Genomic DNA, 25,306 nt, shown 5'->3' on the forward strand with positions numbered 1-25,306 from the left:
GACTTCAAAGTCAGAATTTTACATTTGTGGAATTCCATCACTTTTTTGACTGGAGCATTGGTCTGAGAAACCTGGGAAACTTCAAGCATTTGACAGAAATTCAGGGGTTATGTTTTTTAATCCAGTTGCAATAGTCCTGATAAGAGGCTGAGAACTTTATGAAATACACTTGTATATTTGGTTTTTGTTGAATGTGACTGAGTTAAACTGATGATGAATGTTTTTTAAAGCCTTTTTGCTAAATTTTTAGGTTGTGATTTGTGCTGAGGGTGGTGGATTGCATTATACCTGCAACTGTGGATCAGTCAATAAAATTTGAAAAGTTTACTTAAAGATAGAATTTATTAGCAAGCTGTTGAATTGCAAACAATAGTAATTCAGGTATTTTAACAAATGCCCCCAACATCTACCTTTGTCACATTGCTGCCCTGTGTACACATCAACACTTGCTTATCAAGCCTCTTAAGTATATTATCATTCCACTAACATCTACCTCATCTTCTGTTCAGTCTCATTTTGCTGGTCCACCACAAAACCCAAACTCTGCAGGCCCTATCCTGACACTACCTCAGCCCATTTCCTGTTAGTCATTTGTCTTCTCTCAGAGTCTTGCAGGGCAGTGATGACTGTCACCACAGCAGAATGACTGGGGCTGTCTTGCTGCATTTGCTCTGAACCAACAGAGCTAGAGCTAACACTATGTGTTTGTGTGATACCAGAAATATCTTCCTCTGTCTGTACTTTTCCAGTAAACTGACTCAGACGAAGAGCTTCACCTTTTTCACTTCCAGAGTCAGAATCCGACTTACCAAATAACCCAGCACAGATTAGGTCCCTACATCCAGCTGGATGAGCAGACCTGTCTGATTCTGACCCTCTGATGTGTTCAACATGATCTCTGTCTGATCCTTTACTGTTAACAGAACCACCTACTTGCTCTAGTATCTTATCTGACATGGTGTCCACTGCCACTGATTTATTAACACGGTTAATCTGTTCTGACCACAAGACAGTGTCTAACTTATCCAACTGTAGCCTGCTCTTTCTCGACTTTACGACACCAGGAAAACCAGGGGAGTCAGAATTTTTACCAGCTACCGTCTCCCATCTGCTGCTATACAGACCATCATGGGCACTTGAATCCCAAACAGAACCAAGTCTAGCCGTACTAGACGTACTTCTAACATTATAGGGGGAAAAGCTGTCTTCACTAACTGCAACATACCTGGTACCATGTCCAACACCATCACTACTCTTTTCATGCTGGACTGCACTGTTGGCAGCACTACAACTAATTTTCTCACTATCATCACAAATTGTAGGAACCATAGCTGTGGAAACATCTTCAGCAGAGTCGTGATTGCTTGTCTTGTGTATAATACCATAAGAGGAATCGGTTGTACTAATATTGGTATTGCTAAAACTACTTCTTGAAGTGCTAGCACCACTGTTGTCACTGAATAAACCAATCACAGAAACATTTTTAGAATATGGAACCTCCTCCCTCACCTGAGCAGGTTCATTTTGTCTACTCTCATCTGACATAATGGTGCTATCTGTTGCTAGTTCTTTCAGCTGGCTGTCTGCCTTTTCCATAATGAACATTTTTGTCTCACTCATTTTGTCCTCTTTATCATTCTTCTCCCACTGACTGACTGCAGCCAACTTCCAGTCTTCTTTCTCAGGAAGGATCTCGTCTTCTTCCTCAATATGAGAAATCTTGAATTGCCTTGGGAATGTTTGGACTTCTTTAAGGTGCACATCCATTCTTTCTTTCCTGTTCTCTTCTTGATCCACCGCTTTCTTTTCCTGGTGTGCTTGAACAGATACCACTGTCATCCTTGGTTTCTCTTCCCCCTTTGATCTAATGAACCATCCTGGACTACTAACTGTATTCTTGCTAGCTGTGAAGAAAAACAAGAAAGCTACAATGATAGTGTATTTTAATATATGGTGTCGATTTTCAGTACTAGATGTAATTTTATACCTTCATCTCATAAATAAATGGATTAAATGGCTAGACAATGTATTATAGAATTCTCTATACTATAAATATGGTTATTCTTTTCCAATTTATTGTTGATGTCAAGTGTTATTATCTTATCTTTAGCTGTTAGCTGACATGGTGTGGTTAAATGTCTTAAATCCGACAACATTCTCAGAACTTACAGTCTTCCATGTCACTGCATGTAGAATCACAGCAGGAGCATACTGAGGGTGAGGCTTCCAGCTCCTCCCACCTGCACACACACAAGAAGCCCTGTCTGTAAGTAAATAAACTAAATAAACTGTTTCATTTATGTCATTAGACAGGCACAATACGGTGCTAAATACAGAACAAGAACTATACTCAAAAGACATGCAGAGACCAGTCAGATAGCATTCATCATATATCCAGTCCTCAGTATGGCTCTACATATAATTTTGCGATTAGCATTCATAAATGTAGCGTTTTCTAGACATTACTATCAGAGTCCATAAGATATTTAATCTTGTTGAACCTCGCCATGTGGCTGGTATGTTTTTGAATGATGGTAGCTGGTTTGGAATTCTAGATTTGTGCAATAGTTTTTGTTTACAGCTGCAAATTTCTCTATTTTAATTTCACAAACACCCCATTATTTCCACCCATGAAAGGTGCCTAATTTGTGCATGCCAAGAAACAGAGATATAGGGAATCATGTCTTCATTAAATATTTATTTTAATTAATTATTGTTATTCTTTATTGTTTTGATACGACCAATCAGCCACAACATTTTAACTACCCGCTGATTATTGTATAGCTTCCCTTCATGCTGTCAAAAGAGCTCTGACGTGTCAAGACATGGACTGGGACTCTGGAGGACCCTTTGGTCTTGTTGTGGGGTGGGGGCCTCCATGGACTAAAACTGTTTAGGCGCATCCTGTGGATGCTTGATTGGACTGGTTTCTGGGAAGTTAGGAGTGCTTGAGATCTTTATCATTTCCCTGAGAAGCTTAGGCAAGTGGTTTGTGTCAAAGTAAGATCCCTGTGAATGTTAAGACCCAAAGTTTTCCACCAGAGCATTAGGACAAGATAATCAATGTAATGCATTAACATGCCAGTGGTTTTAATGTTGTAGCTAACTGTTGTATATTGACATCTTAGATTAAAATACCAGCCATGTTAATGACTTTTAAAAATAACACTGGTTGCTAACCTGCCAGCATGCTTCTTGTAGTTGCAGGACTTTGCATTGTGGGAAGTGGTGAGACCAACAGACACTGAACAGTGGAGATACTGCACCTATACGAAGAAACAAACAGCAGGTAATTTTTACTATTAGACGCTCTTCATGGACACATTTCTTCTTGGATGTCATAGAAAAATGCCAGGAATGAATCAGTCATGGTTCTGTGCAATTTCAAGTTATTTTATTGTGGAAATGTTTAACATGAAAAAAGAAGTTCCTTAAAGCAAGTGCAGCAGTAGTGTTAGTGCAGTTAGTAGATTTAGGTAATTGGAAAACTTTAATTTTGGGAGACAAATGTAATCATCGTTCAAGAGCTAATTCTGAGATGTGCATAAAGTGTCCACAAGCTTACTTACCATGAACTGGATGACTGAGAATCTACACATTTATCAGATAGACTCCAATGTCATGACTCTTCCACTCATCTTACCTCTGAGACTGGTTTGAAGAGAAAGGAATCCACAGAGAACTTCAGCACGTTGTCCTGTCTGGAGAGGAACTTGGAGCTGCTGCCCTCCCTCCTGCTGTCTGTCATGCAGCTGCAATCAAAGCACACAAACTCAAGCAAACATGTGAAGTGGCAAAACCAAGCAAGGAAATGTGTATATCCTACTAGAAACACACCCATAGTTAGCAATAATATCCACTTTGGGCATGCTGTTTGGATCTTTAGAGCTTGAAGCATAGCAAGAATCCACATAAAGCCTCTCTCCATTCAACAGAGCCTCTGTCTGGACCAAAAAATACACAGGTTCCCCTAAAAAGAACCAGTGGCCTGCAGGGAGGGGTTCCCACTGGGCTGTTAAAAACACACACATACACACACGCAAACAGAAAATAAATTAAGTTCTTTGTCTGAAGTTGCATTTCCTTTTGTATTTTGCTATATAACAGTTCAGAATTTTGATTACATAGTTACAGATTTTCTTAGTTCACCCTGAGCCCACATACAAAGCAAGTTTTCTAAAAGCAGTTTTAAATGCATTTAAGATATTCTAGCAAATGTCTTCAAGCTCATTTGGAAATGCTTTAAATACGAGGTAATATGAAAATATCTGACAACAGTCAATTTGAAAACAGAAAGCTGTACAACTAGAATGACAAGACTAATGCGTTGATCAAGATGACTAAAAACGTGTCACTTTAGACTTCATGTAGACTTTCAACACGTGATTTCAATTACTAGAAAAAAGCAAGTAGAGTTCAAAGATAACTTGATGTAAACAAAGTAAAAAAAAAATAAAGGTGACACTAAAACCCCTCCAAGATATTGTAAACGTTGCATGATACTGTAAACATCTGCATTACCATTGCAGACAGTGATGCTGAAGATAAGTTTACTCCTGATAGTTTTCAAGAAGGTTTTGTGTGGTACTTGAGGTCTGAAGCCAACTTTGTACGAGTAAAGAAACCTGAAACAGACAAAAGAAATAAAGAAATACAATCATAAAATGTCATTGTTTAAAATTACATAGGTTATGAGTGTAATCACAAGAAAATAACCTCAAGTGTTTTAGGAAAAGTGGAAATTATCTAAGTATCTAATATAACTTGTCCCTGACAGACAGGGGGTTTAAGCTTTGCTTTTCAATGGACATAAAATATGTTTATTACTGACAAAAATTTGATTCTCCTCCTCTCTATTTTTTATGATACAAATTAAAGGACCTAACCAATCATGAAGACAGTCATGGCTCTTGTTATTAGATTTAAACACAGATCCATTACTTTCAACTACATGGTCACTCAGAAAACAAAAACCCAAGTATTACACTTGCTTCTATTATTTATTCAATATACAAGTGCATTGTTTTTGCAATTTAGAATCAGATCTATCCAATCAAATTTCTAATAAAAAGGGTGTGAGAGATTGTTTTAAAAGGCACCCATTTCAGAAATTTCAAAAACAGCTTGTGGATGGCCATTATGCAATAGTGACTGAAACAATTTCCAGGTCACATCTGGAGAAATCAAATAAGGGAAGTGCATTAACCCATGGAGTCACAAGTGCTTTCTCTTCTCAGTAGCTGAAGTTACATTAACTTTCTTCTTCTCCTAAAGATAAGTGTTCACTAGCCCAAACGGATCAGAGTAGGAATCTAATAGAAAGCTTCTGTACATATTCTTGCTTAGGTCTCCTGTAGTAGTGTTTTCATCTCCTATGATGTATTTAACCTGCTGTCAGTTATGAAACATCTTTGCCAGGGTTATACAATATAGGTGATGAATGCTACTGAAAGCCCTGTAAGATGGTATGCAGGTGGTGAACAAACCCTTTTTCAATAACAGTGGATAGGAGTTGTAGTAATTACCTGTTGTAATGGCAATAGATAGGAAGATTGAGTGGTAGAACTCTGATGACATAGCCTTGTGGAGGTGGAATATAGTTCAGTGAATAGGTATACACCAGCTGACCACCGGCAACCTGAAAATTACAGAAAGGGTATAATTTCATATGAATTAGAGCTGCAGGCAAAGAGGATCATGCCCTCACACCTTCATCTGCATAAGCATCACAATGGAGGGTTTTTATTTTGGGCTTGTAGAGGTCTTCAGGCCAGGAGTCTTTGTGCATCGGACAAAAACGTACAAAATTTACAGTAAAGCATCTTGAACATGACAGTGAGTTCACTGTACTCTAATGGCCTCCACAGTCACCAGATCACAATCCAATAGAGCACCTTTGGGATGTGGTGCAACAGGAGATTTGGATCATGGATGTGCAGCCGACAAATCATGTCAGTATGGATCAAAATCTCTGAGGAATGTTTCCAACACCTTGTTGAAAGTACACCACAAAGAATTAAGGCAGCTGTAAAGGTAAAAGGGAGTCCAACCTTTTATTAGCAAAGTGTACCTAATAAAGTGGCCAGTGAATGTAGATTACTGCCATGGGCATATCATTCAATAAAAAAAAAAATCCAATTTGCCATCAGTCTGCTTTAGATTAGACTGACCACGTCTGATGCCGGTTTGATTAAGGGGAATTTGTTAAGTAGGCTTGTAAATGGCAGAGGCCAAAATGGTGAACTTTTTGAGGTAAATACTTTATTCATATGATGAGGTCAGATTTCTTCATTCAGTTTTTTACCTGTTTCAGAAGAATGACTGGCAAATATGCTGCAGTGTTTAAATAATTGTATCATTTAATAATTTGAATAATAGCAAATGAAAGCCAGCTATTAAGTCAAATGGTGCTAAATATTCACTACATTAATTTAGCTTTGAACGTCTGCCTTCTGCACAAATAAACATAGTGAGAAAAATTTGCAAGGATGTAAATTACTAGACTGTGATTTTCTTCCCCATACATGTTGCCTCAGTTAGTGTATCAAATTTGGGCTGCATGATGGCAAATTCCTGGCTTTCAACTAAATAAATGCATCCAAGTGAGAATAACCCAAAAAATGTGAAAGAAAAATTAATAAAACATTGGGTGGCAAATAGGATTTATTTAGTTCTGCTAAGGTTTGAGCAAAATCCAAAATTATTTTCAGTTACATTCAGTCACATGTCACAGTATTAGTTGTGACTTTTGGCAGTTGAGTTGTTTGTATGTTTAGAAACTGATGTGATGGGAGAGATTGCATGGAATAAAACAACTGGTACTGGTGATTTATGAATTTTGATCCAGTGATGGTCTGACCTTAAATTCTCCGCCGCACTCCGTGAGTCTGGAGTGGAAATACAGGAATCGGGGGCTGATCCTGGTGGCTGCACATGAGCCCAGTCTGAAGAGGGACGGATCAGTCCAGGTGCGCAGCTGTAGGCGGTCCAGGCGCACGGTGATTGCATCGGTACCGCACCAGACCTCCACAGCTCGGTCTCCTGTCCCTTGGGTGGTCTGAGGTTGACTTGTTGCCGGCAACAGCAGCGCAGGCAGTCCGGTGGGAAGCGTCGTTTTCTGGGGGACGGGCAGAAACAGCTCCGGCCTAATGAGCGGCCCTGGTGCGTGCAGGAACATGGGCAGACGGTGGAAGGACTGCGGAGCTCCATCCTGTTTTACATTTATCGGGTTTATCTCTTCAGACCTTGTAGCGCGGTGAGTCGGGCCTCCCAGTACACAATGGAATAAACTCCAAAGAAGGCAGACGGACACCAACATGATCTGAAAAAGACAAAAACAGGAGCAACAAGAACAACAAGTGCTGAAATTCAAGTCGTGACCGCTGGAGAGTCACGTCTTGATCTGATCTCATTTCCCATCTCATCATAATTATCCCACCTGGTGCCTTACTGATTGGACTCACACAGCCAGAGACACATCAGCTGCTTAGAGGAGTTATCAATAGGAGATTTCTAGTGTGGCTTGCTGAAGCTATTTAGGCAACACATGGAAATAAATGTACTCAGTCACCTACGATTGTCATTCAGTTGATGTTCTCAGAGACAGCCCACATGGGAACTTCATAGAACTATCACACTAGTGGAACAATCATGACAGCAATATTCATTACTTCTCCTATATTTTAATGTTTTACTTAAAACAGATTATAAAGTAGTAAAAACATTAGCCAGAGAGCGTAGGACAAGAAAACGTTTTGCATTGAAGACAAGATGCTGTTAATTCATATCTTAAGAATAATAACTGTCAGACCTTAAAACCAGTCTGCATGATAAGTAAGAAGCCGTAGGGAAATGTGCATATAAGCCACCTAATATTAGTCCTAGCCAATGTTTCATAGAATGCAATGTAAACAAGAGCATGAAATTTGCAAGAGGATTGTAACACTCCCATTTAAAAACTGTGCGTTTGTCATGGCACGGATGGCGGCTCAAGAGCAGACAGCAGAAGAGAACGGACAAAGCGTTCAGACTTAAAAGTATTTATTCAGGGTACACCCGTATAGCTCAACGCGTTGAGCGGGCGACCCATGTACAGAGGCTGGTCCCTGACGCAGCTGGCCCGGGTTCGAGTCCCGCTCGTGACCCTTTGCTGCATGTCTTCCCCCGACTCTTCTCCCCAGTCTCTCTCTCACTGCACCTATCTAATAAAAAGCCGACAAAAAGGCCAAAAAAATAACTTTAAAAAAAAATATTTATTTACAATATGCAGTCAGTACACACAATCATAACATTAATAGGGTAGAGAGAAATGGACAATTTAGAATCACCAGCTAACCTCAGCATGTTTTTGGACAGGGCTGCACAGTAGCTTGATGGGTATCACCTTCGCCTTGCAGTTAAATGATCCCTGGTTTGCATCCCGGCCTTAACGGGAGCTTTCTGCATGGAGTTTCCATGTTCTCCCTGTGTGTGTATGGGTTTTCTCTGGGTTCTCCAGCTTCTTCCTGCAGGTTAATTGGTAATTCTAAATTGTGAGTGTGATTGTTTGTCTTGGTGTGTAGCCCTGTGATAGACTGGTGACCTGTCCAGGGTGTTCTCTGTCTTCGCCCTAAGTCAGCTGGGATAGACTCCAGCCCAGCGTGACCCTAATGAGGATTAAGCGGTGTATAGATAATGGATAGGTGGATGTTTTTGGACTGTGGGAGGAAGCCAGAGAACCCGGAGAAAACCCATGCATGCACTGGGAGAACATGCAAACTCCATGTAGAAAGATCCCAGGCGACAGCGCTCTGACTTGTTTCTATTTAATAATAACAGTCATGTGAAATATATAAATGTAATATTATGAAATGAAAATCCCCTGAACTAAATATTTAATTATTAAATTAAATTATTGTCTTTATGTATGTATTGCCTGATTTATTATTTATTATTATAAGATTTGTGTCATAACAATATTTATTTATTCCATTGGATAGTTTATTTAAAAACGTATCTAAAGAATCTGAATCAGATGGTCTGCGTCTGGAACCGGAAGTGAACGTAACTTCCTGTTCAGACTGAGGGCTGCTACTTGACAGCCTCCACAGCTCCGCCCCCTGCAGCCTGATCTCCGTTCTCCAGGCGAGGAACAGTTCATTTCAAATGACACTGTAAGTACTTGTCGTCCAAAAAATTAAAACTAAATACGTCCGCTGAAATGGTCTGTGTTTGAGATACTACCGAAGCCAACATTGTTTCGGGAACGGCGGCGCGCATTACCGGAGCAGACCGGAGGTGCAGGTGTCGTCGTCACGCAGCACAATGAGCGACCGGGGAATAACGGTACACCGGAGCCGGTGATTATTTAATGAGTCTCCGTTTAAGGGTTTGGTAGATGGAGTGAGTGTGTCCGTGTGCTGCTCCCTCAGCCTGCCGTTGTCCACAGGCCGGTGATCCTGCTGAGGTGGGTGATCATTTTATATCTGCTTTGTTTAAAGATGAACACAATAGAGATGTAGGCTACTCCCTCATGGACAACACCTGCATGGCTGGGCTGCTTAATGATCCCAGACTGCTCACATGGAAATGAGGACAACTGTACACACTTGTCGTTGTTCCCTGTATTTATCGACTTAAATGTTTACACGAGGGCGTGACTGTTGTAGGCCAGTACTACTGCTACAGGTCAATGCAATTCTTCTCCATTATCTTTTTATACTATCTTTAATATTAAATACTACAAGAAATAAAATGTAATGTCCATTGTTCTACGTCCTGACAGGTGCATATTGCATGCAATGCATATGATTTGCTGGAAAATGCAGGTATACATTGCATTTAATGCAGGCAGTTTCAAAAGGAACATTGTGTAATTTGTGCAAAAACATTCTTTTAACAAACTCTTACTTTCTGTTTTAAATCGCTTTAAACAATAGTTTGCTGAGTGCCAACATGTTTGTTCTATAAAAGCATGGGTTCATTTATCAAATGAACCCTCCTGTTAGGTTTGTTTCTCAGGAACATCAATGATATTCCTGGGTCAGTTTGACTTGGGGCCTGTTAAATTATCCAGAAATGGCAGCCAACATTGTTCATATCTCATTGTTAACTCCATTTCTACCGTTTCAGTATTTAATGTGATGGTGTTCTTTACCTCCCACAGATCAGTGTTCAATGAGGATCATTCACTTGATTTTCAGAAAAAATGTTACATTTTTTTAATGTACATTGGAATGATCTACCTATAAAATCCAACAGTTTTACACAACATTGATTTTTTTTTTAAATTTAGTTTTACATTTTGATTTTTGATTTTTTTAAGGAGTTGATAAATTAGCACAAGACACCTCTTCTTTGCAAAGAAGGGTTTGCAAATATGTGAAATGAACCATTTTCATTTTATATGTTATTAATCCTTATTAAGCCAAGTAGGAGAAGCTTCATACTGGAAAATACTTTTAACTATTTTAAAAACTTTGCTTTTTACTTTAAAATGGGTCAGTTTGACCCCCAACATACCAGAAGGGTTAACCTAAATTCTCATAATGTCACAATATCACAGTGCATACTGACGGCTGGTTCACATTACTCAAAGTCAAAGTACAGAACAAAGCCACTACTTGTTTTGTATTTTGACAGGGGAAACAACTCAAGTCACTGAAATCCACTTGCTAATTATTGTTTATATATTATATATTATTATATGTGGAATGCACAAAATACAAATAGATGTATTAAGACACACAAGACAGAATGAAATGTAATTTTAAAAAAAGAATGCTGAATCACTCTTTCTTGGTAAATCCTTACTCTACAAAAAAAAGTAGATATAGATATATAATAGATCATCTTTTGGTTTAGCGTAAGGGGTGGGTGATCTTACCAAAACATCATATGACAAACTTTTTGGGGTAGATTCATGATCCATGCTCTAAAACATAACTCTCCCTGTAGATTTAATTGAACCCATGTGATCGCATTATTAGTTGTGCATATGGTTACATAGATACAAAGCCTGTCACATCAACTCAAGGCTAAAGGTCGTCTCGCAAATGTCTGCATCCTGTTTGTAATCTGTTTTAGCTCTGACCAAAAGTGGTGATTTGCATCTCCTGTTTTATTCTTTTAGGATATTGATCTTCTTGCTACACCAATGATGTGGTCAGCCCGCTCAGTGGTAAGTACAAGTTGAGATAGACTGTAGCTAGTTGGCTAGCATTGACAGAGGTTTCAGAATGAAGTCTTTACATACACTGCCTGTCCAAAAAAAATTGCTACTTTGATTAACTAAGCAAACAGGTAAGAGCCTTCCATTGGATACTTACTGCAGTGATGAATATGTTTTAGCTGCAACAACTTATTTAACCCTAGCTGATGCAGTGAGGAGCTTCTCATTTCTTAAACAACCACGTTGGAAGACATATCCTTTGGTCATGGAAAGGATGTTAATCTGTCTCAGAAGAGTCAAATTATTGGCCTGGATCAAGCAAAGAAAACAACTAAGGAGATTTCTGAAACTATTAAAATCCGATCAAGACCCGTCCAGCGTATTATTAAAACCTAAAGGATAGTGGTGAACCATCATCTTCAAGGAACAAATGTGGTTGGATCAAACTCTTAGATGATCGTAGGAAATCAAGAGTAGAACTTACGGTTATGTTTAATAGTGAAAGTAAGAGCATTTCCACATGCACAAGGTGAAAGGAACTTTTGTGTCTCCACTTGTTGCTGTTTCTCCAGACATCTGTTTCATAACTGACTTCTTCTGGCACATGTTTCCCACTATAGTACATCATGTTAATAGAGTATCTTTATGTCCAAATAAGGAGTGGGTATTTTTGAAGGTATAGAAGATCATAATAAAAGTATTTCTTTTTATATTAATTTCTACTGTGGTTTCACACAGTGATACGGTCCAAGCTTGGTCGTTACATGCATTATCCAGGTTAGTATTCCTTATAAAGTTGGGGAATTTTTTCATATTGTATTTCTCAACTCTTCCCTTTGTGTTTGTTTTTCCAGGACAACGCACTAGAATTTACATTTTATCAGCTGGAGTGAAAGCAAACTGAAAGCGTTAAAGGAAAAAAGAGAGAAGTTTCAATTGTTCATGCGCCTGTTTGAGTCAGCTGGGCAAGATGAATAAAGACAGACCCAAACGGAATATCATCAAGAAAAAATATGTAAGTGAAATTTCATTCTTCTCCAAAATATATAGATGTTAGAAAGTCAAAATTTGTTCTGTCTGTCCTGAAAGGCCACACGTGAAGTCAAGGTCAGCAGCCTGGCTGCTTTCCACTGATTCCTTAACAGTTGTTCAACAGTCTTTGTAGCCTCTACTTAAGTGATACAGAAGGACAGATTCTCCTTAACAGGATTAATGGAGTTGCACTCAGTGGCAGAGGTGCAAAGGTTAAAAAAAGACAACTTGTGGGAGAAGTTAAACTCTTTCTTGCTCTACTTTCACATCTTCACAAGCCCGACCAATCACTGTGTAAAGTGGGTGTGTTTGTCAGGTTGTCGGGGTTGGAAATGTATTTGTTGGCCCTTTTCAGACATGGGATATGTACACTCATTACTAGCCCAATCAGCCATCATCGACTTTTACAGAAAAGTCCAGCAAGCACTTAATTTGAGGATGACTTTAATATACTACAAGCATGTCAATAAAATTTGTGTATTCTTTGAGAAGGAACCTTCCCAGCTGATAACTTCAGTGATGTTGATGGTGTTTGTGGTTTTTCAGGACATCAGTGATGGAATGCCGTGGTGTGAAGAACGTCTGGTTCGCAAAGTTCTTTTCCTCTCCCTCAGGGAATTCAGAGACAAGCACCGTGCCACACACAAACACATGACTCACAAACGTACACACAAAGGCACACTGAAGAAAACGCTCTTACATGCTCCACAAAATGCACTGAAGCTACCAAACACAGACACACAGAAAAACACACGCACGAGAAAGATCGCACACACACAACATAAAGTCACCTGCAGACGACCAAACGCACACACACAGAAAAATACAAACAATGCACAAAATACGCACATTTCAAAACACCTACACCCTCAAGAACGCACAAAGAAAGGGCAAGAAACTGACTTGTCCCAGGATTCAGACCAACCAAAAACCAAATGTCCTCACACACTACAAAACATGCAAACACCATCAAAGCTGTACACAGGGAAAGTTTCACACGGAGTACAGCATACACATCTTCAGCATGCACATGTTTTCCAGAAGAATTCTTTATCAACCAGGACTCTACGCTCACACACAACACAAAACACGCTGTTGATGCTGAACTCGAAATACACAGACTCTGCAAAACACACACATACAAATCAGCACAAACACTCCGTGAAAAACACCTACACACCTAAAACCACACAGACGCTGCTGAGCACTTCCGTCCCAGCCAGGACTTTGAGGTCACACGCTCCCACAAGACTCAGCGGTCAGTACCATCAACACTCTTTTGTTCTACCTTAGCTTTGAGTGTGCTGTTAGTTATTCAGGGGGGATGTCACTATTGTGAAAGACCAACCTGTCGTTTTTCACATTATCATTCATCAGTAATAATAACATTGTGCACAGTAGTGTTCAGTCCCTCGGACAGTTTTATTTGAAGATCAAATTAAAAGTAAGCACACCTTCAGTGTCACTAATCATACTTCATTGCACAGAAAAATTGTGTGCACACAACTATAGTAAGTCCAATTAAGCTTAAAGCAGGAAGTGGGTCTGTAACACTTTTGTAATGTCTGTAAAAAATGGGTTTGGGCTGTAGCAAATCTACTTTGTGTGTGTAATTGGAATGCCCCTGAAAGCTTTGATAATAGTTCCATGTTTTAGCCACAACCCGTGAAATTCTGCATAATGTATTAAGACTGTAACACTATTTCTGTTATGTCATACATTTCTTTGTTTATGTTGCTTTAATTTATATGACATTGTAGGTATGGATCATTTTTCATGGTGATACTGCGTTATGTAACCAAACTTATAATTGTTCTCCTAAGGCTCTCTGGTTACCAACATCAGCCAGCCTCAGTCCCTTCTGTCCACCAGTACGAGCTGGAGGTGGTCCTTACAAACACGTCCTCAGCATCGCCGCCCTGCTAGGATCCATTGTGATAAAGACGACCCTGCCAGCAAGAAGTAGGCTCTAGTGTGTTTTTGCATGTGTGTTTACATGTTCATGACATAGTAACTCCTAGTGGCACTACATGGACAAAAGTTAATGGGTAGCCCTGTGGTGCAATGCTTAGCGCATGACATTTATTTTAACAAACTACAGCCTCTAAAATGATATTAGTTTCCGGTCATAGATAGAATCCTGTCTTTACAGAAATACCATAAACCCATTTACACCCATTACCATTACTGGTCACTGAGTAGCTCCACTGGGGCATTTGTGACTGAGACCTTGCACATTCACAGTAGTGTTAATGATGGAAGTTGAATGAACACCTCTTAAATTCAACAAAAAACTGAACATTATAACCTTAATAAAACTAATATTTATTCCAGAACTTTTGTGGTTGTTTGAGCTAGGTGTACCTAATAAACTGCAGACTTGAAATGTATGTGTTCATGTGTGTGCACATGTGTGTGCATACACATGTGTGTGCAGACCTCGGGTGCAAGCACAGAGGAAGTTTGCTCAGTCTCCTCCAAGCTCTCCAGGGCCATCGGTGTTGATGGCATCAGCACAAAGTAATCACAACCTGGCTGTAGTCACCTGTCTGACCAGACGTCGACCCAAGACTGAGGACTTCTTGTCTTTTCTCTGTCTGAGAGGTAAGCAGACACAGAAACTTCTCATGTATGATGTGATAGTTAATAGTCTGAATGAGCTTGTCACATGGTTGGTCACAGAGTCTGTGCCAGTCAGCTACTTGGTAAACAAGAACTTTTAGAAAGACCAGTGCAGAGTTCTAGTTAATGTCACATAATTTGTTGTGAAAGCTGGATATGTTTTTTAAAGCTCTTGATCAGCTTCAGTGGTTTTACAATTTGCTGTGAAAAAGGCTGTTGCTACATTCTTGGTTTTTTGAAGGGGAATGAGAGTGAACTTAACCATTTGCTATCCCCAAGCAACACCACTAAATAAAGACAAAAATCCCAGCATACTAAACCATGAAGACCAGTTCATGGTGTCCAGGTCTGGGAGCACATGCTGATAGACAGACTGCTACTGTGGATGCGTCTCTGTTCATACTTCAGTAAAGCCGAGGCAGTCTGCTAAATGGTTGGTTGCATTTTCCCTCATATCAAACACAGAAAAGCCCACAAGGAAACAGCAGCTGCTTACAGACTGAGCTGTAGCATCTTATCTGTGATTGTTCCTGAGGTGTCCATGTGGACTCTGTGGACTTGGGTGGATGACCAAATTTATGTCACATGTACCTGAAAAGCATGAATTGGCCTTAAGACATTCAGTTTTTTGTGGCAGTCATACTGCATCTCCTCTTACTTTTCCTGGCATCAGTTCTAAAAGAGAAAATGTCTGTGTAGCTGAGAGGTGGCAATAGTAGATGGCAAAGTGATGGCTCATTAAGAAACATATGAGCGACAAATAGAAGAAAAAAAACAACATGAAGTGTCTTAGTTAGGTGATGCTCCACCAGTGCTCCTTGGCTCTGATTCTATAAATCCCTGGAACTCTGCTGGAGGGACAGAACATCATTCTTCCTATAGATACTCCCTTATTTGGGTTGGGAGAAAAGGAAGAAAAGGATAGTAGATACAAAATTAGTTAGACTATGCATAAGAAAACAAACACCATGTAGGTTGGTGAGGCTAGTAATTGTAGATCAGAAATGTGGGGCAAGAGAGGACAAACAAGAGCGATCAAGTTACAAACTATGCTCCCATACAGTTGTAGCATATGCTAGTGCATCTGAAACAATTACAACATTGTTAATATTTTAATGAATATTTTATATATTCTGGACTCATTATATGTAAAGTAAAATGTTTCAAGCATTTTTCTATTTTAATTTAGATAATTATGGCCTACATCTCATGAAATTTCAAAAAAATGTAAAATAACATTTAATTTTGAGTTTGAGTAAATTATTATTCAAACTGTGTAAATACCATCTAGTACATGCAACCACAATCACAGGGAAGACTGCTGACTGGAAAGTTGTCCAGACAGTGATTATTAACTGCCATTTAAGAGGTTATGCCAAAAAAGTAATTGCTGAAAAGGGCTGTCTATTGGTGCACATTAATGGAAAGATGACTGGGAGGGAACAAGCAACAGTGATGACAACAGCCTTGAGAGGATTGTCACGAAAAGTTAATTGAAGTCAATTTTAGTCTAATTTTTAGGAAGTTGGTCTTTGTTGGTGCACGTTTGACTCTCTTTCATATATTAAACTTTTACATCCTCGGAGCATTTTGTGGCTACAGCATCTTTGTGTATGCGGACCATGTTTACATGCTGTTCTTTACATGCTATTCTATTCATGTTATAATTTCTCGGTGAACATTTAGAGGAATCTGTTGGTGGACTGCAGTCATTAATCCTTACTCATTCCATCTAGTGGTAGCATGACAAATATACAGCTGAATGTAGCGCTGACATTACATCAACACCACCTGTGTTACATCAGCACTGACGGATTAATACTAGCTTATTGTTTAAATGTTAGCTCCTGCCTGTGTTATTATAATCTGTCTCAGCTGTTTTGTTGCCACTTCTTCTCATTGTAATCAGTTTAGTTCATAAACTTGTTTTTTACATTAATAATGTAATGTCAGATAACATCGCTGACAGAAACACAGTGTTACTGAATGTAAGGAGTTTCTTATTAACAACAGTACATAAAGTCAACCAGCTAAATATACCATTCATTTACTAATCAGGATCATCATGTGTGTGAGTCCACTGATGCTGCACGACACGGAATACGACTTTACACGATAATAGTGTTACAGATTCAGTGCAGTGTCATGGTCATTGTTGTGCTTTCAACATTTTTGTTGCAAAAAAAAGAAGCTGCTCAGGCTGAATTTTGTAATACTTACGATTCACAAATGTGCTCTTGAATACATTTAACACACATCTTGCAAATGGGAGCAATACACCGACGCAGTCAGACCACGAGACTGAAGCACATGATTCACATTATTTTTATCACTCAACAACTTAGCACTGATTTGCAGTGACCCTTCCCTCTCAGGGAAAAATAGACTCAAACCATGCCAGCAAAACCTCCCTACAGCGTAACAGAGTACCCAGATCCCCTTACTGTGGAGAACAAGGGTTTAGATTTTCCTTTTGATTCGTCAAGCATCTCTAGGTAATTCTTTCAGAAAAAAAATAGGGAAGTCACACATGACTAAATGGATTTGCTTAATGGTCAAGTACTTAAAGGAGGAATTGCTGCAATCTAGGACAAGGACATGCAGAGGCAATAACGGCTTTTTCTCTTTCACCTCAGGTTCTGCAGCGTTGCCTAGCAACATGGCCTTCTTAGCCAGTAAACGAGAGAAGATGCCAGCTGACAGTCAGCTTCTTACCTCCTGTCTGTCTACCAATCACAAGGCTGCAGCGGAGGGAAAACACATTCGCATGCTCAATAGAACAACAGGTACTCTTCTAATGGGGGTGTGACATTTGTATTTCTTTACTGGTCACATCAGTCGTAGAAGTTTGTTGTTTCTCCTGAAATCGTAATGACTGGGGCAACTTAAATCTCCCGTTTGGTGAAAACCCATTTTTATTGTGTGTTTTATAGTCTGTTAAATATGAAGACATTTTCATATGTTTTGCTAGTTGTATAAGCCGACCCCTTCACTGCCTGCTGCTTCCATCCGTTTTATTTACTTTGTAGAACTGCTTCTGCTAACTGTAAAATGTCTCAGCCACATGCAAAGCACACCAAATGTTCAGCTGTTGGCTCCAGAGTGAACACATTCACACCCAGGACTTGAGGAACAAACACCTATTGAATATTTTTTTATTATTAATGTCCATCACAACAATAGAAGGATCCTAAGTGTTAATATGTTGTGCAGGTGATGTGGCTAATGTTACCATTACCTTTGATTAAATGCCCACAGGTCAGAGCTATGTGGAAAATGTAATGCTGAGGGATATTCAGACATGGTGTTGACGTTAAAAACTGATTTGAATCCAGTAAACAAGGATTGAGTTGTTTTTATGTTGCTTGTTGTGCTTCAGTGCAACCAGAACTTAGCTGATGTTTACACCTGTCTGCTTCTATCCAGCCCTCTGTATATATACACTACATTTTAATATTGCTGAATTCTAATAAAGGTGATCTCATTTCCATATTTTTCCCTTTCTGTTGTCAGACAATGGGATTAGTATGAAGTAGTGACTGAAATGCAGCCCAATAAGAATATAATTGTTAGCCGGCAGCCGTTTACCAAGCTGTGGCTCTGCACCACTAAAGGATTCATTTTATAACCACAATGTCATTTGACAAACACAACATACAGATGATTTAACAAGAAAATCACTCAGAGAGCGCAGTACTGCCCCAAGGCAGCTCAGTCGTTGTATTATTTCCGACAGATAAGTCCACAGTGGTGGATTTGTAGTAGGATTGCAGTCATGTGATAGTTAGCAGGCAGCTGATGTAGTGTTCACTTGTTGTCATGGTTACAGTGATGCCGTGCCGATATCTCTCAATGATACAGAAATCTTTAACAAATCCATGGATCCAGAGTATAAGCCACATCACTGCCAAAATCTAATCATTTGGTCCTTGTGTCATTTCTGACCTTTCCTGAAAATTTCGTCCAAATCGTTTTTGAGTAATGTTGATAACAGAAAGACAGACAGATTAACGTACGCCGATCATCACATAACTCCGCCGCGTTCTTTGGCGGAGTAAAAATCATGCCTGGATGTGAATTCAGCTATTTTTCCATGTAAAATGATCACTATAGAAAGTCATTCATGTACGCCAGCTGTCATGTGGTAAATAGTTTTTCTCCAGGCTGTCAATCACAGAGCGTCTTCTTCTGGGCGGGGTTGTGGATAGGAGCAGGTCAGGGGTTTTCAGAGCTGCGGACACTGAAACGCCACATTCAAAACAGGGCTAAAACCAGGGGTTACACAGTAATGATGAAAAGAACCACTTTTACACAGTATTTTGACTGGAGAATTTATAAAATAATGAATCCAACTGTCATCTATCCATCTGTCAGTCTTCGTAGCTGTGCATCTTTTTACTGTCCTACAGTGCAACAAAGCTCCAGGTGTCTGAGTGGGAGGCCTGCTGGCTCTGCAGTGGTCAACTCTGTCTGCCCTCTAACAGCCCGAGCACAGAGAAGAAAAGAGAGAGAGGAAAGAGAGAAGAAACAGCAGAGGAGGAGGAGGGAGGGGATAAATGAAGAAAGGAGTAAAGGGGCTGAGAGACACCTGCTGAGACCTCGCCAGCTCTCCCTACAGGTCAGGAGGGCTAACAAGGTCTGATCATCCTTTTTGCATGCTTTACTATTTGAAAGATATCTTGTTGTACCATTAATGGAATGAAGATTATACACTTATATACATGCAGGTCAGTTGACTGTAGAACAGAGAAGGTTGCTCTATTTTGGCTATTTTAGCCACACAAGGTCAGTGACAACAATCCAAGGTCTTAGACACGTAGTTTTTGTGGCCATCTCAACAGCATCTGCTGATATGGTTTAAGCAGGTGCAGCAGTGTTGGCTGCAAAAAGCTAGAAAATGAACTGGAGTGTGTTGTGATTAATAAAATCAGACTTTTACAGTCATATCACTATCTTGATGGTCTAAAATAGCTGGCCCAATTACAGTTTTATGAAGACAACAGCTTAACAGATGGAAAGAATTTTCTCCACGAAATTGAACTCTTGTTTAAGTGGTACAGAGTGGCACGAGAAATGGGCCAAGAAAAAAAAATGCAGACTGTGTTTGCAATAATATGCGCGTTTTTGAGCTAAGGACTTATAGGTAATGTAAAACTGGTTCCATTGTAGTTAACAATGGAACCAGTACCTTATTATGTGAAGCTCTATGAGATGACTTATGTTATGAGTTGGCCTCATAAATCAGGGTTTCTGCAGGCCATTAAAAAGTATTGATAGTCATTAAGTTGATTTTGTGAAAATTAAGGCCTGAAATGGCATTAAAAAGCATTAAATTTGATTCTCTGTGGCGTTATAAATTCTTTCTGCAGTTTTCAAGAAAATTTTTGACAATAATAATACATAATTATAGACTGCAATTTGTCAGATATGTGTATCTGCGCAAACATGCTGAAGCATTGCGATAATTGTTCAGCTGGTTGGGTACAATTGCCGAAAACTGCATGTTTTTAACCCTCGTGTCGTCCTGCGGGTCAAACTGACCCGTTTTAAAGTTTGAAAATGTGGGGGGAAAAAAAAAAATTCACAGTGAAACTTCTGATGTCCACATTTTCAACATTTTTGGGAAATTTTTGAACGTTTTTTGATGAAAAAAACAAATGCTAAAAAAAAATGTTTCTTAAGAACATTCACAAAAAATCAACCAATTTTGGTTGATTTTTTTGTGAATGTTCTTAAAGAAAATATTAGAAGTTTTACTGAGATATATGTAACCACTTTAGATATTTTTAGGATTTTTTTGGAAGATTTTTACTCATTTTTTGAAAATATTTACAAGAATTTTCTTGCCAAATTTGGGGGATTTTTTTTTTTAAATAAAACTTTTAAGGGAAACTTTTAAGGAATTATAGGAATTTTCTTTGTGAAGGTTTTGCAAATTTTCAAAAATTTAAGGAATTTTTTTTTGCAGAATTTTTGGATTTTTTTCAGACAAGGAAACAATATTTTCTGGTGCCCGTAAATGAAGACAACAGAAGGATTAAAGTGGCCGGCAGGCTGGACTAGGTAGAGGAGAGCTGGGAAATGGAGAAATTCCAGCAAAACTGGCTAGAAAATGTGGATTTCAGAGAATGACTACAGCCTGTGGGTGGTCGGGTGGTTTCCGGATTCAGAAATAGTGAAATGTAGGGACGGTTTTCATATAAAAGTCATCTTTTACAAAAAAAGCAAAACAAACCCGTGTAATTTGTTGAGGGCACAGTCGTGGCATTAAAATTTTTACAGTATAGCATTAAAATGGCATTAAAAAGCATTAAAATTGACTGGCTGATTTCTGTAGAAACCCTGTAAATAAACTGTAGTTTAAAATGTGTTGTAAAATGAAACATAAATGAGCATAACTCCTAAATTATATATTAAATATTGTGCAGTATGGTGTGTTTCTTACTACTGTAACCTGCAAGACACATACGCTTGATATTTTAGCATAACTGCCATTGAGAATTGTTGGTTGGTCCACAAGACATTTAGAGCAGGACCAGCTGCTGTTGAGAAGGACGAAGGCTGCATTAAGACTATGTTGGCAGATGTTCTTGTCTCTATGTCAGACTCGAACCATTGCAACCTATGAATTACTAATATGTACATCTTCAAATCTAGTATAGATTTCACTTGGTTCAAAGCAGAGTAGACATTTCCCTTTTTGTTAACTGCACATGATGTCTACCATACATCTACTATAAAAGCAGATTATATGAAGCATATCAATAAACCCTACAGCAGTAAAGTATTCATTTCACAACATAAAACCCATGAAACATATCAATGGGGGCCTCAAAGTGCTTGTGTGCTGTAATACATGAGATATCTGCAATATAATAAAATCAGTCTTGTTAGTGTGTTTTAATATATATTCTCGAAATATTTAAAGTGGTGAATGATACTCTGAAGTGACTGATATTGAAGTACATTTTATCATAAAAGATTTTTTATTCCATCTGCTTTCCTTTAACACCTGCAGACAGAAGGCAAAGCTCATTACACCAAAAACTTATCTGTTGATTGGCAGAGACAGCATTTCCTCAGACATCACCTCCTCTTGCCTTCTCTGATCGTCTCATCTTGATGTACATTTTGAGTAATGTCTTCTATGTTGTCCTCACTTATGTTACACTCAGCTTCAAATTGAACAGGCAAAGCACAGATGTTTATCTTGCTGTAGGACCAGCAAATTGGGACCAGGACCGTTGCAACCTTTTGACATCACGACACAGACTGACTTCACAACATAAAAAAGGCTACCTACTAGTCAAATGAAGTTTTCAAATATGATAAAAAGTTTCATATTTAGAGTGTTTTCATATAACATTTGTATCTTTATGCCAATGTTAGTTTAAAAAACCAGGCATGTCTTCACTGACTGAATTTTATTACAAAAAAACCCCACTCATACCGACTGTGTGCTCTTACTTTGAAATGTGGGAATTGTGTTGTCAGCTTATTTTCCAAAAAAGGCAGAGTGATACGGGTTGGTTTTCGTTGAGACTGGTGGAAACTTTGTTTTAGAACTCGATTTCTAAATGGAAAAATGTGGTTGTTTTGTCTTTTTGAAAGTTGTAAATGCTAGGAAGATATTCATAAATGCTTTATTTTATTTGTAAATTAAGTGAATTTTTACAGATTTTTTTTGTTTGTGCAAAGTGTTTTATATATACAAAGGTAAACATTTAAACAACATATAGGACTTCTGACTATAATACCTGAGGCCATATGCATTACACTCATCACTTGTAGGTTATTGTGTTGTCATTTTATTATCATTGTCATTTTGTTTTACATCAGTGGATGGATGGCGTTCAAAGCTATTTTGCCACACAACAAAATGTTCTCAGTAAGCATTGTGGCCATACCTGAGCAATCATATTAGATTTGTACACACTACCCAACATATTCCTTTTTACTCTAAAATAAATTACCTTATGCTAAATATGCTACAGCGGCTTTATCCATTTCTTTAAAAAACAATAGGTTATCCATTGACAGAACTATGCTCACAACAGTTTTTTGATAATTTAATTGCTCTCTGACTGTAATAAAATCACACGTTTTTTCTATTGTAGGTTGCCATGCTGACTAGATTCTCTGAACAAAGGACCTCCTGTGTCAGGCCAGTCACTCCATTAAAGCCTAGACCAGAGGTTGGCAGCAAACAATCACCTAGGCCCTGCACAACGCCTAGCAGTACTCGTAAATCAAGATGCCATCCCCAAAGCAGATCCCAGGAAACTTGCAAGAAACACGTCTCCCTACATCGCAACCACCAGATGCCTCACAGTCAGCACCTTTCTCTTCACCACCAAACAGTCTGCAACTACTATAGCAACCCCAAGACCTTCAGTAATCTCCAGAACTCAGGAAGAACTTCACACCAGGCTCCAGCTCGCACACCAATGACTAATGACTTAGTTATCAGACAGGTAGGTGAGAATCATGCAGTCCTGAGGCTGTCTAGAAGGAGGAGAGGCCTCCCACCAGACACTAGCACTACCCTTCCAAATCGGGCTCCTTTGGACATTAACCCGTTAAAGAAGTGCAGGAGATTGCAGTACAAAGACAATGATGGCTCACTGGCGAATGACTGCCATATTGGTCAGATCCCACAAAAAGAGGACAACTGTGGTGAAGATGTCAGAGAGGACCATGTGAGCCATATGGGTAAACTCAGTGGTAGTCATGACATAGAATGTATACAAGACAGATGTTATCATGTTGAAGAAGTGAAACTAGAGAGTTTTAGTGAAGACTTAAAGGAAAAAGAAAAAGTAACTATGGAGCCCCCTCAAAAAAGGGTAAGCTTTACTAATGTCATCACGGACTATGACCTCACTCCTGTAAGTGAAGTAATTTGCAAACATGTCAGAGAAAAAACTCTCCAAAAAAACCCGTTGATTACAATCTCAAAGCCAATTATGGAAAGTCATAATTCTGGGATTGTTTCCAGAGCTGCTACTGCTAGGACTAGTGCAGCTAAAGCTGCTATCAACTCAGTGACATCTACATATATATACACTGAACCTGCAAAGTACACTGCTAAGGGTTCTAACAAAGGTATGAGCAAGGACATTACCAAGTGTACTTCACCAGCCAGCAGTAACTGTATTCATAATTTAAAAGGTGCTGCAAAAAAATCTTCCAGAGGTACCACCAAGGATGTGACCAAGGACAATGGAGCTGCCAGTAGCTATTGCAACATTTCCAAAGGTTCTACAAAGGTGCTTACCCAGACCAAGTCTACTACCTCAGCTATAAGGACCAGGTCCAGTCCTAGAATCATCCCAAAGCGTTAACTGCCTAAGTTACGTATGAAAACTTTACAGATTGATTATTCTCTACTCTGAGAATAAGACAATTAGAAAAATGTTTTAAACAACACTGAATACTTTGCCAGTGCATGATGCTTGTTGGCTGGTTAGATAGCTGGTTGGATAGTGATGTGTTCTCTGCTTTTGTCAATGATTGTGGGATAGTTTTATTTCTGTAAAAGTGAAATAAAGGGAAAAAAATTCAATGATATCTATTGGCAGACACTCTGTATAGAGGAATGTATTCTTGAGTGAGTTCTTATGCTCCCATGCTGTATCAGAAATACTGACTTGATTGGTGTTTTTTATTATGACATGGAAAATGCACTAGTTTTAATAAAGCACATATTGTAACCTAAGTCAGTCTGCTGAACAGTTATCAGTAGGTCTTCTGGAGAAAGCTAAACCACATACACTGACATGTCATTGCTCTAGGGCTTTTTGGCAGGTCTTTATCATTAAGATTACAGTACAATCAAACACCATTTTTACATAACATCATTTGTTACTTCCCTCATCCCTTAGTTTCACAGGGACATTGCATATCTGGGGGGTTTTCCTGGATTTTTTGAAAGGTACCAGCAAACTGATCATCTGTTAGTATTTTGTATCTTGGTTGTTTCAGTGAGTATTGGTATCTGTTTTCCTATATAGCCCTTGCCACGTTCACAGCTTCCTCAGACAGACAGGTGAGGTACGAGATGAACTGCATCAGCTCCTTCATCGGGCAGTCTTCTGTTATTTTACCTTTATTGTTTTTGGGATTAATCCTGAGTGGGGTTCAGTCACTGGTGGGGTTAGGCACTCAACACCTCTGCTATTGAGCTGAGCCTTTCAAGTTACCTTGAGGCCAGCACGCTTCGGAAGATAGACAGGTAAGAAGAGTCAAGCAGGACTTCAGGAAAGTTTGTAGAGTGTTGGTGTTGTCAGGATAAATGTTGGTTGGTGTGTATCATCACAGTTGCTCCTGAGAGCAATTTTGAACTATAGGAGTGGAGTTCATTTGAGGTGACACGTTGTGACAGGCTGCATTAGCCTGGGCTGGCAGCAGACTACAGTCTATTGTTTGTTGATTTGATTATGGGAAATTATATTGCTGGTGGCCAAGAGTATCCGGTTGCTGAGGTTGATGACAGTCCAGTTT

General features: G+C 39.1%; 2 protein-coding genes across 4 annotated transcripts; one reads left to right on the plus strand and one right to left on the minus strand.

Moving 5' to 3' along the window:
• Nucleotides 1-329: 329 nt before the first annotated feature.
• On the minus strand, nt 330-7,503 carry LOC111569450 (uncharacterized). Its single transcript, XM_055013821.1, has 8 exons — nt 6,860-7,503; nt 5,526-5,638; nt 4,522-4,625; nt 3,838-4,012; nt 3,644-3,752; nt 3,181-3,266; nt 2,170-2,240; nt 330-1,904 (listed from the first exon to the last, which is right to left on the minus strand). Exons 1-8 carry the CDS (start codon nt 7,316-7,318, stop codon nt 553-555), a joined length of 2,469 nt encoding a protein of 822 aa, XP_054869796.1. The 5' UTR covers nt 7,319-7,503; the 3' UTR covers nt 330-552.
• A 1,556-nt stretch (nt 7,504-9,059) lies between these two features.
• Nucleotides 9,060-24,521, plus strand: LOC111569479 (uncharacterized). Of its 3 annotated transcripts, none has more exons than XM_023271623.3 (9): nt 9,060-9,152; nt 11,111-11,158; nt 12,004-12,164; nt 12,728-13,439; nt 14,005-14,143; nt 14,619-14,785; nt 17,440-17,589; nt 19,213-19,439; nt 22,921-24,521. In XM_023271623.3, exons 3-9 carry the CDS (start codon nt 12,120-12,122, stop codon nt 24,145-24,147), a joined length of 2,667 nt encoding a protein of 888 aa, XP_023127391.1. In that variant the 5' UTR covers nt 9,060-9,152; nt 11,111-11,158; nt 12,004-12,119; the 3' UTR covers nt 24,148-24,521. The 3 variants fall into 3 exon arrangements, with proteins under 3 accessions (XP_023127391.1, XP_023127388.1, XP_023127392.1); XM_023271620.3 differs by having other exon boundaries at nt 9,075-9,445; XM_023271624.3 differs by having other exon boundaries at nt 9,075-9,445; nt 19,213-19,421.
• Nucleotides 24,522-25,306: the final 785 nt, after the last annotated feature.

Source organism: Amphiprion ocellaris, chromosome 9 (genome assembly GCF_022539595.1).
Source record: "Amphiprion ocellaris isolate individual 3 ecotype Okinawa chromosome 9, ASM2253959v1, whole genome shotgun sequence".
Lineage (NCBI taxonomy): Eukaryota > Metazoa > Chordata > Actinopteri > Pomacentridae > Amphiprion > Amphiprion ocellaris.